Source organism: Gymnoscopelus microlampas (genome assembly GCF_963454915.1).
Source record: "Gymnoscopelus microlampas genome assembly, chromosome: 22".
NCBI lineage: Eukaryota > Metazoa > Chordata > Actinopteri > Myctophiformes > Myctophidae > Gymnoscopelus > Gymnoscopelus microlampas.
In genome coordinates, this window is record NC_139959.1 from 13,762,480 (window position 1) to 13,774,639 (window position 12,160).

The following is a 12,160-nucleotide window of genomic DNA, read 5'->3' on the forward strand; positions in this document are numbered from 1 at the left end:
ACACCACAGGCGCAGATAGCAGGCTATTTACAGAGAATCTGTTGTGGTATGGTGGAGATTTTGCATGCTGTTCGATTTAGAATGCGCCTTATGAAGTGAAATATGCAGGATACACCTGCGAACCATACGGCAGCCAAATTGTTTATCACTGGGTTAGGGTTAACGGTTAAGTGACTGGGATGGACCGTAGATTTGTAATACACACAGCAGTGTGTTCCAATGACAGAGGTAGTTGTATTTGTACGGCTGCAATAATGCAGAATTAGCTTTCAGTGAAACAGTACCCTGGCCTATGATGTCACCGTGATGAGCCCACACAGTGCTGCTGAATGCTAAACTGAGGGATGACCTCTGTAAGCTGCCATGACATCGAGTACTAACCAGTTCTCTCGTTGCTTCCAAAAGCCAGCATGGAGCCACTGAATGATACTGCAACAAATACACATTCACATGGACTCAATTGTACACACTTACATACTCATACGTTCACACCACACACACACACACACACACAATTAATTTGCGTGTGGGCAGCACTCATTCCCTCTCACTCACTCATACACCCACTGACACACAGATAAGAGAGACACATATGCATGCATTCACGCACGAACACACGTGCACGCGCGCATGCATGCATGCACGCACGCGCGCACATGCACGCAGATGCACACGCATGCACGCACCCACCCACCCACCCACCCACCCACCCACCCACACACACACACACACACACACACACACACACACACACACACACACACACACACACACACACACACACACACACACACACACACACACACACACACACACACACACACACACACACACACTTGGAATGATATCTCAAGGACTCTCCATTCCTGCTGTGTTATTTCTGGGAACCTGGCCAGGATTGGTGTGAGCGAGGTTTGAGCTGCTTCTCTTTCATTTTCTGGCCAGAGAGGTTGTGAATCTCTGGGAGACCCCAGCTGTGTTCCCTATACTCACCTGCTAACAACAGAGCCCCCCCCCCCAACCTCACTGTGAAATTATGGGATTAGAGATTAGTTGGGTAATACCTCACACACCACATTGAGGTGTGTGCTCTGCCTCTTGTATCATATTGTCTGTCATCATGTAATACATTTGGTCTCAAGAGAGATGTGGCAGGGCCAAATTACGTTTCTGTCCCAGCCACCGTAGATCAATAAAATGCTGACCTCAACTGTCAAGTAAGTTCTTAACTCCCCCCCCCCCCCCCCCCCCCCCATCCCCACTGTGGCATTATGGATCATAGCCTGCCGTCAATGTAATCAACAGCAGTATCCAGACATAAAGGTGAATAACTCAAGTCACAGTGCTACTTAACCAAGTCCCGTCATCAAGGATGTTTTATTTATTTAAATTATTTTTTCTTCATTTTGTTTGGATAATAAGGTTTATGAAATCCTGGTAATTCATAGCCATTTTTGTCTAGGTTATAGGTTTGAGACCATTGTATATAAATAACACGTGTTATGTCTATGACTGTGTTCTCTGTAATATGTGCGTCATTATTATCAAACAGTCTAGTCATCATAATTGCAGATACAATGTGTGACAGACAGACATTGTTGGTGTTATGACCAAATAGGTCAGAGTCATTTATATAATAATACACATAAGCTATAATTATACCTAATTATAAAAGGAAATTGTCAACAGCTAATCATTTCTGATTTATGCAAGGATGGTGCTGACAGGATTAATCCAGCTAGTAGCTACCATCCTCTACACCTCCTCTGTTTCTGTCACTTTTTCTGATCTTTTCCCCGAGGACTCTCTCCTCCCATCTCCTCGGGTGCTAACAGGCCGGCTGTGAGAACGAAGAAAAAAGCAACCCTCTGGCTAATCTTTGCGTGAATGGATGGCCCTGATTCTTTATTCATGGTGGCAAGCACTGCTTGCACGAGTGCTAGTCTGGCCCTCATGCAAGCTGCCAGAGGGTGTGGGCATTTCAGTCTGTGACAGAAAATACTACAGACCATCGCATCAGATCACCAACACATCCCACTCTGACCAAATGGTTGGCATTGGCATGTACATACACTTACAAATATGGCTCCCAATCCTCAGTTGTTTGTGTGTTGCATTTCACAGAGATATAATATAAGGGCTAAACATTCCTTTGTAGGTCAGGCAGAGCGAGATGTTGAGCTCTAAAGTATTGTTGATAAATGCATGCATTTATCAACAAAGTTAATGTCCTAAAAGTTTCCATAAGATATTCAGAAACTTTGCATGCACACTCCCATATGGGGATTTGTGGTTCTCTGTATACAGTATATTTTGAAAAACCAAGTCTTAAAGTAGATATAAGATGACTTTGCTCTATGTCATAGTTCATAAAGAACTTGATCTGGTCTGTTCTGTGTATCCCTCTGCCATGAAATAATAATCCTATTTGGAAATTCCTATAAAGTAGTCTACAGTGAATGGTTAAGTCAGCAAAAAGCCTAAACCCTGCTGAAGACCATGGATGGCCATGGGCAGCCTAATGTCAATGGTTGACGTGTATACTGTATGTGTATGTATTAGGCATTAGGCTATGAGCATGTGTGTGAGTGCGAGCACATGTGTGTGAGTGCGAGCACAAACGTGCATGCTGTTGCCTACTCAAACTCAGCATAGGGACTTCTCATTCAAGATAGAGGGTCTCATTAAGCTCCAGACGTTCAGTTGTGACCTTATCCCTGCAGCTGTCAGCATGTTAGCGTTAATAGGGCAGCCTTAGCTGACGATGAATATAATTACTGGGACCCAAAATAATAACAGCACCTTTGGGCAACACCATCAACCTGTTATTAATAACAAAAGGGGTGACAGACAGACATTCAGAATTCCTCACTGCAGAGGAAAAAAAATAGCAAGCAGTGACTGCAGAGCTAAATTAAGCTACTATCCCCATATAAGGAAAATTCACCCTAAAACGCAAACCACATGTCACATGTAATTTTCATGAGATTGTGCATCTCTGTCATAATTTGCAAGACTGAAACAATTTGACCAGGAGTGTTAAAAAATCTGACAGAATGGGCCTAAAGGATAAAAACACGTAGGAGCCTGGTTTCAAGATATAATTCCATAGTTTATTAAGGTTGTGCTGAATTGATTGATGATAAACCTACTTAGTTTGCGCATTTGCTTGCGATGTCATTCCTGATGTCTCTGTCTCCATCTCTCCAGGCCTACTTGTCTCTATGAATACTGAATATAAGTTAGTTATTCCCATACACTCCACTGCACTATAACCTTCAACGTAACCATTTAAACCCTCTAGACTTACTAGAAAACTGGACGTGAGTTGATCCGCTTTTTTCCCTCTACACCAAATCTCTTCGCCCATATAGCATATTTTTGGCTAATGTTCCCCCCGGAATGTGGGGGTTTGAATGGTTAACTACACACCAGCATATAACCAGATACAGTATCCTGGACCCCAGGAAGAATAGTCTCCACTAAGGTGTAGACTAATGGGGATCCTTAATAAACAATAAACAGTATAGCCTTTTACACTAATCAATACTTAAACAGTCCAAAAGATAACTAGATTGTCACACCAATCCACTGTTTAAACGATATGCTGCAATTCCTCATCAGACCCTGAAACATATTTTGTTGATTATTTTATTCAATTATTGATTTAAAAAAAAAAATCGATTAAATTGGTTTGTTCGATTAGCTGTTGCATCCCTACAGTAAATATAATGTGAATGAGATGCCTTATCCTGTCCTGATATGAAATAAGACGAGTAGAAAAATGGAGCGATTTGGGGTTCCTTGACATGATAAAGTTTGAGAACCACTGGTCTAAAGGAGATGGATAACCTGAGATGTACCCTCCCTGAGTCTCTGGTACAGCAGGCAGAGAGATGAGAAAAGAGGCAGCACCTAACTAAATATAATAATCTGTCAACAGTTTTATTGCCTAAATAATAGATAACATGGCAATTGTTATCATACTCTGGAGAAGACGTTGTCGTTGAATAGTTGGTCTGTCAACAACCTTCTTTAAACTTTGATCTCACTCACTGTGGTCTGCACCTCCGCAACACAGTCTCCATCCATTCCTTTGTTGTCAAACTGTTGTAATTTTGTATACAGCCAGGTCTTTCTGTTGTATTGTATCTGCACTCTGTGTCGAGAGAGAGAGAGAGAGCGAGAGAGAGCGAGAGAGAGAGAGAGAGATATTGGTAAGAGCCAATTCGTGATGTCCTGAGCAAATCAGAAATGGACTTTTTAGCAAATCATCATTCAACAGACCATATATTCATGCTCAGCACCCTATGGAACAATCAAATATACAAAACCAAAAGCAATTTATTCACCTGGTAAGAAGAAAGCACTAGAGCAACCTGACGAACATGTAATTTACATCGAAACGTTCCAGTGCTTTCTTCTTACCTACTGCTCCTGAGATGCACCGGACCAGCCTGATTTTGGCTTGAGGTGCAGTGGCACGCCATCCCAACTAAAATTGGGCTCAAAATATTGGACTCAGTCCCCCTTTCCCTTTACTGTTGCGAGGTCTGGGGTCCACTTGCTAACCAAGATTTAGCAAAATAGGACAAACACAACATTTTGCATGCACTATGCAGAGTTCTGTAAATCCATTTTCCGCATCCAATATAAAACACCAACTAATGCATGCAGAGCAGAATTAGAATGATACCCACTAATGATCAAAAGAGAGAATTCCATTGTATAACCACCAAAGTGACCCAGAAATACTCGCTACAACAAAGCCCTGATCTACAGAGAGATTCTAGAGATGCCCCGTCTCAGACTGAACCAAATTATAAGAAAACTAACATATATAGGAAAGAATGAACCCAAAACAAGAGCAAATTGGAATGCTTTTTGGCCCTTAACAGAGAATACACGGTGGTAGATTACCTGAGCACTATGACTCACCCAACGCTAAGGAAATCCTTGACTTGGTGAACACAGCCTTGCCATTGAGAAAGGCCCCACAGGCAGACATGGCTCCCAAGAGAAGACAGACCTGCACACAAGATGAAGTGGAAAGAAAGAAACCAAGCTGCACTTTATAACTACCTGCCAACTGTACAAACACATCAGAGACACACATTACTTCCCACAGATTACAAACACCCAAAGTGATTTTTTTTTTGTGTTATCCTTTCAGCCTTAATGTCTGGCTGTACCTTGTGCTGTTTACATTTCTGACTAATAAAGTATTCAACCAATCAAAGAAAAACATATCTGCTGTGAGTTTTCAGCAATGTGAAAACACAGCTGCTGAGCTGGCAGAAAAGGGGCTTCCAGTGGAAGAGCTTACTAAATGAATTGACGCTGATTGAGTTGAAATTGAAAGAGTAAGAGAGATCCCCTTTAAATATCCTTTCACAGAAAATGAAGAGTGGAACAACAGCGCATTCTTGTGGACAAAACATATATCTATTTGCTCGAAGAAGGGGGAAAGGACAAATACGTCACCGCCCTACAATCAAACATCCTTCCCTGGTGGTCTAGTGGTTAGGATTCGGCGCTCTCACCGCCGCGGCCCGGGTTCGATTCCCGGTCAGGGAACTCACTTTTCCTTTTTTTTTTATTAAAAGAAGGGTGGTATTATTATGACACAGCAGTTGTAGGCCAGAAAGGAAACTCACCCAGCAACTCCCGTACAAATAGAAGATCTGCAAGCTCACAATGCGTCATATCGCAATGTTAGGCGAACAAATGGCTAAAATGTGCCAAAGTGGTGTATGTTTTGTAATGATAATCAAAATCTACAAACATTTTAGCTCTGGTCCATAGCGTTAGAAGGAGAACTCCTTCTAACGCTATGGACCAGAGCTCATCAGAGGCTCTTATATGTAGTGGAAAATGCAATAGGCTCTATTCACAGCACCCATATTATGAAGACATTCACAGGTGGTACCAATGATACTAATGAAGGCTCTGTTCCATTCTGGTCAAACAGAGTCAGGGTGCTGATATTGTGCATGTTGGCTCACTGGAAACACTCTGTTACACCAGTGAGTCGGGGTCCAGGGACCCTCATGGGCTTCCAAATAGCCCCTTACAGGTGTGTAACTCTGAGAGTGTACAAATGGAACCAAATGTTGTACACTCTCAGAGTTATGGGGGTCGTGGAAACCACTGTGCTAAATGGAAGACTAAATGGAACAGAGCCTTCATTAGTATCATTGGTAATAACACCTGTGAAGGAAGTGATAATATGGCTGCTGTGCATAGAGCCTATTGGAAATACTTCAGTAAAGTAAAAAATACCTCAAAATCGTACTTACGTACAGTACAGTACTTGAGTAAATGTAGTTACTTTCCACCACTGCAAACAAACACTTATTGTGACCTTTCAAGAAAAGAAACGTGTGATGTGTGTTCTTTCTATTATTTTCCTGAACTGTTAGTGAGTTCATTCATACTCTCTTGTCATCATGGTCTACATTTAGAACGTGACGTATCCGACGGTTCCTCCTTCCTTGTAAATAACCCGGAACCGTGTTGCCATGTCTGCTTATTATAAGCTACTTTGGGCTTGTTTTTCTGTAAAGTTCCTTGTTTGATTGATTGATTGAATACTTTTTTAACAGTTTGCAACAAAAAAAAAGCACAGGAAGTACAGTTCTATACAAACTGTCTGCTAAGAGGATTAAAAGAAAGCACGGCTTGTTTTCATTGGGGTCCTTTGTATTCAATTCATTGAAACATTTAATGTCAGACAAATATACTATATAAAAAAAAATATTCTTCTTATTATTAATGTGTATACCAAATATACCAGATTTGTGTTATTAAAATGATATATATGATCAAAGAGTAATTAAATAAATAAATACATAAATAAATACATAATTAATTAATACATTCATACATTAATACATAGTAAATATAATACATATATGATATATATTTCTATATGATCAAATAGCCAATGTATATGTTTAAAGGGCGAAGGGCTCTCTTCTTTTGGGCTTGTTTTCATAGACGTGGTTACTTATTTATCTCACAAAATCTGGCAACATTGTAAATAACCCGGAAGTAATGGTGTTGTATTTGCCCGGTGACAGCATCACACGTGCCCTCTTGCTGAGAGAGAGAGACACCACGCTCCACCATAGTAACACGCATGATGGCTGCCTGCAACATAGAGGAGGTGCTGGCCAAAGCCGAGCAAGAAGAGGCGGAAAGACTGAAAAGCATCACCGTCCACAAAGAGCTCGACCTCGAATACGACATCGGCAACCTGGCCGCCTTCGACAAGAACCTGATCGACGTCCGTGAGTTCAGAGAGCAGAAGAAAGAGGACTTTCTGCGGTCGCTGGCCCGCGACAACACGCAGCTGCTCGTCAACGAGATCTGGAAGCTGCCCTCGGAGCGATGCGAGGAGGTGATTTCATTTATTTATTTATTTAGAACGTATTCAAAATGAAGTGGGGGTCATGGCCGAAAGAATAAGATCGCGGATACAAGCGGCCGAAATGAGTTTTCTCAGACGGGTGGCAGGCCTCTCCCATAGAGAAGCGGTCATCCGTGAGACTCGGAGTAACTGCTGCTCCTTGACTTGGAAAGGAGTCAGTTTAGGTGGTCGGTGCATCTAGTACGGATGGTTGCCTCCCTAGCGTCTCCATAGGGAGGTCCTCGCTGTACGTCCCACACACTGGGAAGAGACCCCTGGGCAGACCAAGGACCAGATGAGGGGATTATATCTCCACACTGGCCTGGGAACGCCTCGGGATCCCCCAGGAGGAAGTTGCTAATGTTGCTCTGGAAAGAGAAGATTCGAAAACTCTAACTGTTACCTCCACGATAAGTGGTTGAAGATGGAACGATATTATATTAAAAATATAAATGAGAAAAAGACAAAGAGGAGAAGAAAAAAAACGGCACCAAAGTTATCGTCCTTTAAATTATATTCCATGTTTGAAAAAGGAGTAGGAAGTAGTTTTGTGAGAAGTTTTGTCAGGTCTTACCCCTTCTTTACGTATCTCAAATATCTCAAACCTTCAGATAAATATTTGTATCTCTCGCCCCAGTGTTTACACTCTCACCTTGAACCCCCCTCCAAAAAAACAAATAATCAATCCAATTAAACATACAAGACAGTCGAAATGATGCTCCTGATCTAAACTTACCTCTGTTGTGCCCAACTAGCCATTCTATCCTATATCTATCTAGTATGTCCATTTTAAACATTTGCTTGAATGTATTCCATGTCTCACTTTGTTTCAATTCAGGTGATCGTTGCCAAACTGCCCGACCCGACCACCCCACTGCCCAGAGAGAAGCCTATGCCCAAACCAAGAGCCCCGACCAAATGGGAGGAATTCGCTAAACTGAAGGGCATCAAGAAAAAGAGGAGAACCAATTTGGTGTGGGACGATGTCGCCAAGGACTGGAAACGGCGCTTTGGCTACAAGAGGGCCAAGGATGACACCAAGGAGTGGCTGATCGAGGTCCCTGTGACCGCGGACCCCAACGAGGACCAGTTCCAGAAGCGCAACACTGACAAGAAGGAGAGAGTGGCGAAGAACGAGCTGCACCGGCTGAGGAACATCGCCAGGTCCCAGAAGATAAAGGTGCCAGGTATTGGACTGACCACTTCAACGTCTCAGTCTAAATCTGAGCTGGCCCTGGCCGTCAGCGTGGCCAGGACTTCCACGGCGTCGGTGGGTAAATTCCAGGACCGCCTGCCCAAAGAGAAACCCCCCAAGAACATGGGCAAGAAGAGGAAATTCCAGCCCGTCATAGGTGACTTTTCTAGTGAAAAACAAAAGCAGCTGGACCTTCTGAACATCATGGACAGTAAGAAACCAAAGCTGGACATCACTAGAGCTGTCAACAAGCAGATGCGTGAAGAGGACCGGGAGGAGGCTTCAGCCAGATACAAGAAGGGCGCAGGAAAGAAAGGACGGAAGGGCAGCTTCTCTGGGAAAGGGAAGGGTGGGAAAGGTAAAGGAGGAGGAGGAGGAGGAGAAGGGGGAGGATGGGAAGGGAAAGGCAAAGGGGGTGGTAAGTTTGGAGGAGGCAAAGGGGGTGGTAAGTTTGGAGGAGACAAAGGGGGTAAGTTTGGAGGAGGCAAAGGGGGTAAGTTTGGAGGAGGCAAAGGGGGTAAGCCAGGAGGACGCATGGGGGGTAAGGCTGGAGGAGGCAAGGGGAAACCTGGGAAGCGATGATAACTCATGAATCTGTGTCCAACGTGCCTTGTCAACGCAGTGAACCGAACATGTGACATAAAAAAGACTGGAGGTGCCCTGCTGTATGACGGGCAGTGATGTAATATTGTCAGGTGTTCTCGTCCAAATTGTTTTTCATGCTGAAATGTAAATATTGGCCTCAGGATTCGAAATGTTTCAAAGGACCTGACGCCCCCTCCTGTTAATAATGTGTAACACTTTGAATGTTTTACTTATTTCAACCCATATTAAAACCGGAATTGGATAGAATTGTTTGTTTTCTTTTAACAATTGCAGTCTATGGCACTTTGGCATGTAATACATTGAAAATTATGTATAATTCATTTTATTTGTATAGCACCTTTCATGACATGAAATGCAGCTCAAACTGCTTTACAGAGCAAGAAACAATTACAGAAAAAGTACAAATAATTTTAAAAAGCAAAAGCATAAAACAACATTAAAATAATAGCAAAAAGACAGTGAATCAGGCAAAACAGTGAGGATATGAATAACAACACGGATTTAAAAATCAACTAAAAGCAAGAGTGAATAGAACTCTGGCAAAATGGTACACTGTTGCCTCTGCAGTATTAGTTCGTTTTTTTGGTCCATAATGCTGATGTTATAAGAACTTGCACCTGCACAGTTGAGCACCTCAAGTATTTTTTTTCTTTTTAGTTATACTATCTCACTTAAAAGACTAAAATTCAAGTAATTGAAAATCACAACAAAAAAGTGACCATGTTAAATAAAATGTTAAAAGAAAAAAGATTTTGATTATGTTTGCAGGTTATAATTAAAAGATAGAATTGAGTGCTAATGTACTTTCTTTGAAGAAACATTGGGTTGTTATAGAACTTTTAGCTCTAATTGACTCATCTGTTTTGATTAAAGTCTATGTTTTTGAGTTTGGACTCACCAAACAAACCTATTTGAAAGGGTTGAACACATTTTATATACAGTACCCTGAAAAACTACTGGCTCTGCCTTACCCATATAGTTAAGAAAACATGAATCAAACATTCTGTTTTATCACTAGGATATTATGATCTGTAGTCCCACTTCTGTGGATTTACAAAAAGATTTTATGCCAGTGTAATATGCTTGTCTTAAGGCCAGTCCACACCAATGCAACTACTTGCAACCATTATCCCCAATGGCAGTTGCAAGGAGTTGCATTGGTGTGGACTGGCCACACAAGCAATGCTTCTTAATGCGTCCGTCAGGCTAATCCATGGCTCTCATTGTCAAGTTTCAAACCTATATTCTCTGTTCACTCAGTTAACATTGTCAATAATTAACTCCTCACAGGATCAACTTAGTTCAAATAGGTACTGTATCGGACGAAATGCCTATTCTGTAACTGCATTTCTTTTAGGAAATCAAATTAATGTCTTCTTCCAACAACCACCAAGCCATTATTACTGACAGCATATCATACTTGCATATATGAGTGCAATGAATGTTTATATATATAAATATATATATATATATATAGATAGAGAGAGAATCGGGATCACAATTCTTAGGGAGAAAATTAGTTTGCATTTTAGCAAGAATCTTTGTGCCACATGCATGAACCTTTTCTGTTACAGTTGTGCTGCCCTAACTACACTCAGTTATATTTTTGTTTCTGACTCACTGCATAATCTCTCACTTTATTGATGGATAGTGTTTGATTGCTGACACAAGCATGCTGCCAAGGTCTGTTCATAAGGGGATGGGGAGGGTGATTGTGGGTGTTGGAGTGACAGCGAGGGCTGTTAATCGCCATCTGCTGACTGGTGCCCCCCCCATCCCAAGCGCTCAATCATCTTTCTTCCTTCTCACCCTGGCCACTGGAAAATGGGACACAAGTCAGTACCCCCAAATCAATCATGCACTCTGATGAGGTGAAATTATGAAATCTCGTCCATGTTGGGCATGCAGGGGTGGTGGTCTCGCAGTACCCCTTGCCAGTGACCAGATGGACAAGAAACAATAGGCAAAGGCGCAAGGAAGAGCTGGTCAAGCATGATCTCGGAGAACTAGTATTTTAATGAGGTTTTTAATGAGCATGCCACTAATTGACCTCCGTTAGTTCTTCCATTTAGACTTCAAACCTTTTATGCAGCATCTCCATTCAAAACAAGTTGTTTTTAAACAAGTATGGCTGTGTGCTTTTGATTGCTATCTAGAGAAAAATACAGATTGTTGCTTAAATTCAGTGTATACAGTATGATGTTCAGTGTGTGTGTGTGTGTGTGTGTGCGTGCGTGCGTGCGTGCGTGCGTGCGTGCGTGCGTGCGTGCGTGCGTGCGTGCGTGCGTGCGTGCGTGCGTGTGTGTGTGCGTGACTGAGTCTGAGTCTGTGTGCGTGTGTCCCGTCCTGGCCAGTGCTGCAGTGGGTTAGTCACCTGGGTTTATGTAAGGCTGGCAGTGAGCTTGCAGAACCCTCAGTCAGTGTGTGAGTGTGACTCAGATCTCCAACATGCAGCGTATCTACATGCAGAGTAATGAACGCTTTGAGGTCTTCACTACTGTCCTTGCTCCACAAGGTGAGTGAAACAGTATACTGTATGTAGTACCATACTGTACATGTACTGTACCGGAGAAGAATCATTCATCATTCTGATACACTGTCGATGGTAAAAAATAAATAAAAAAATAACAAAAATCTCAGATTTACAATGCAGTAGATCATTTGAATTCACTCCCTTGTTTGTTAGTTAACTGATGGTTTTAAATAATAACCAGTGGAATCCATCTGCATTATGCTGCATTCTGTCATGTCAAATGTTATGAAGGGTTTGAGTGACATGAATGCCAACAATGTGCATGCATTCTATTCACTTGCCGTTGTTGTGATGAATACAAAATTGGTCTTTGTGATTTCACTTTTTGCTGAATCATCTCCTGGTGATCTTGATGCTTGCAGCAAGATATCGATGTAAAGCAGATGTGGAAAAGGCAAGAACACATTCTCCTTGA

At 42.1% G+C, this 12,160-nt stretch overlaps 1 protein-coding gene across 1 annotated transcript; it reads left to right on the forward strand.

Moving 5' to 3' along the window:
- Positions 1 to 7,103: 7,103 nt before the first annotated feature.
- rrs1 (ribosome biogenesis regulator 1 homolog) lies at positions 7,104 to 9,458 on the forward strand. Its single transcript, XM_084049138.1, has 2 exons — positions 7,104 to 7,402; positions 8,250 to 9,458. Exons 1-2 carry the CDS (start codon positions 7,142 to 7,144, stop codon positions 9,186 to 9,188), a joined length of 1,200 nt encoding a protein of 399 aa, XP_083905264.1. The 5' UTR covers positions 7,104 to 7,141; the 3' UTR covers positions 9,189 to 9,458.
- Positions 9,459 to 12,160: the final 2,702 nt, after the last annotated feature.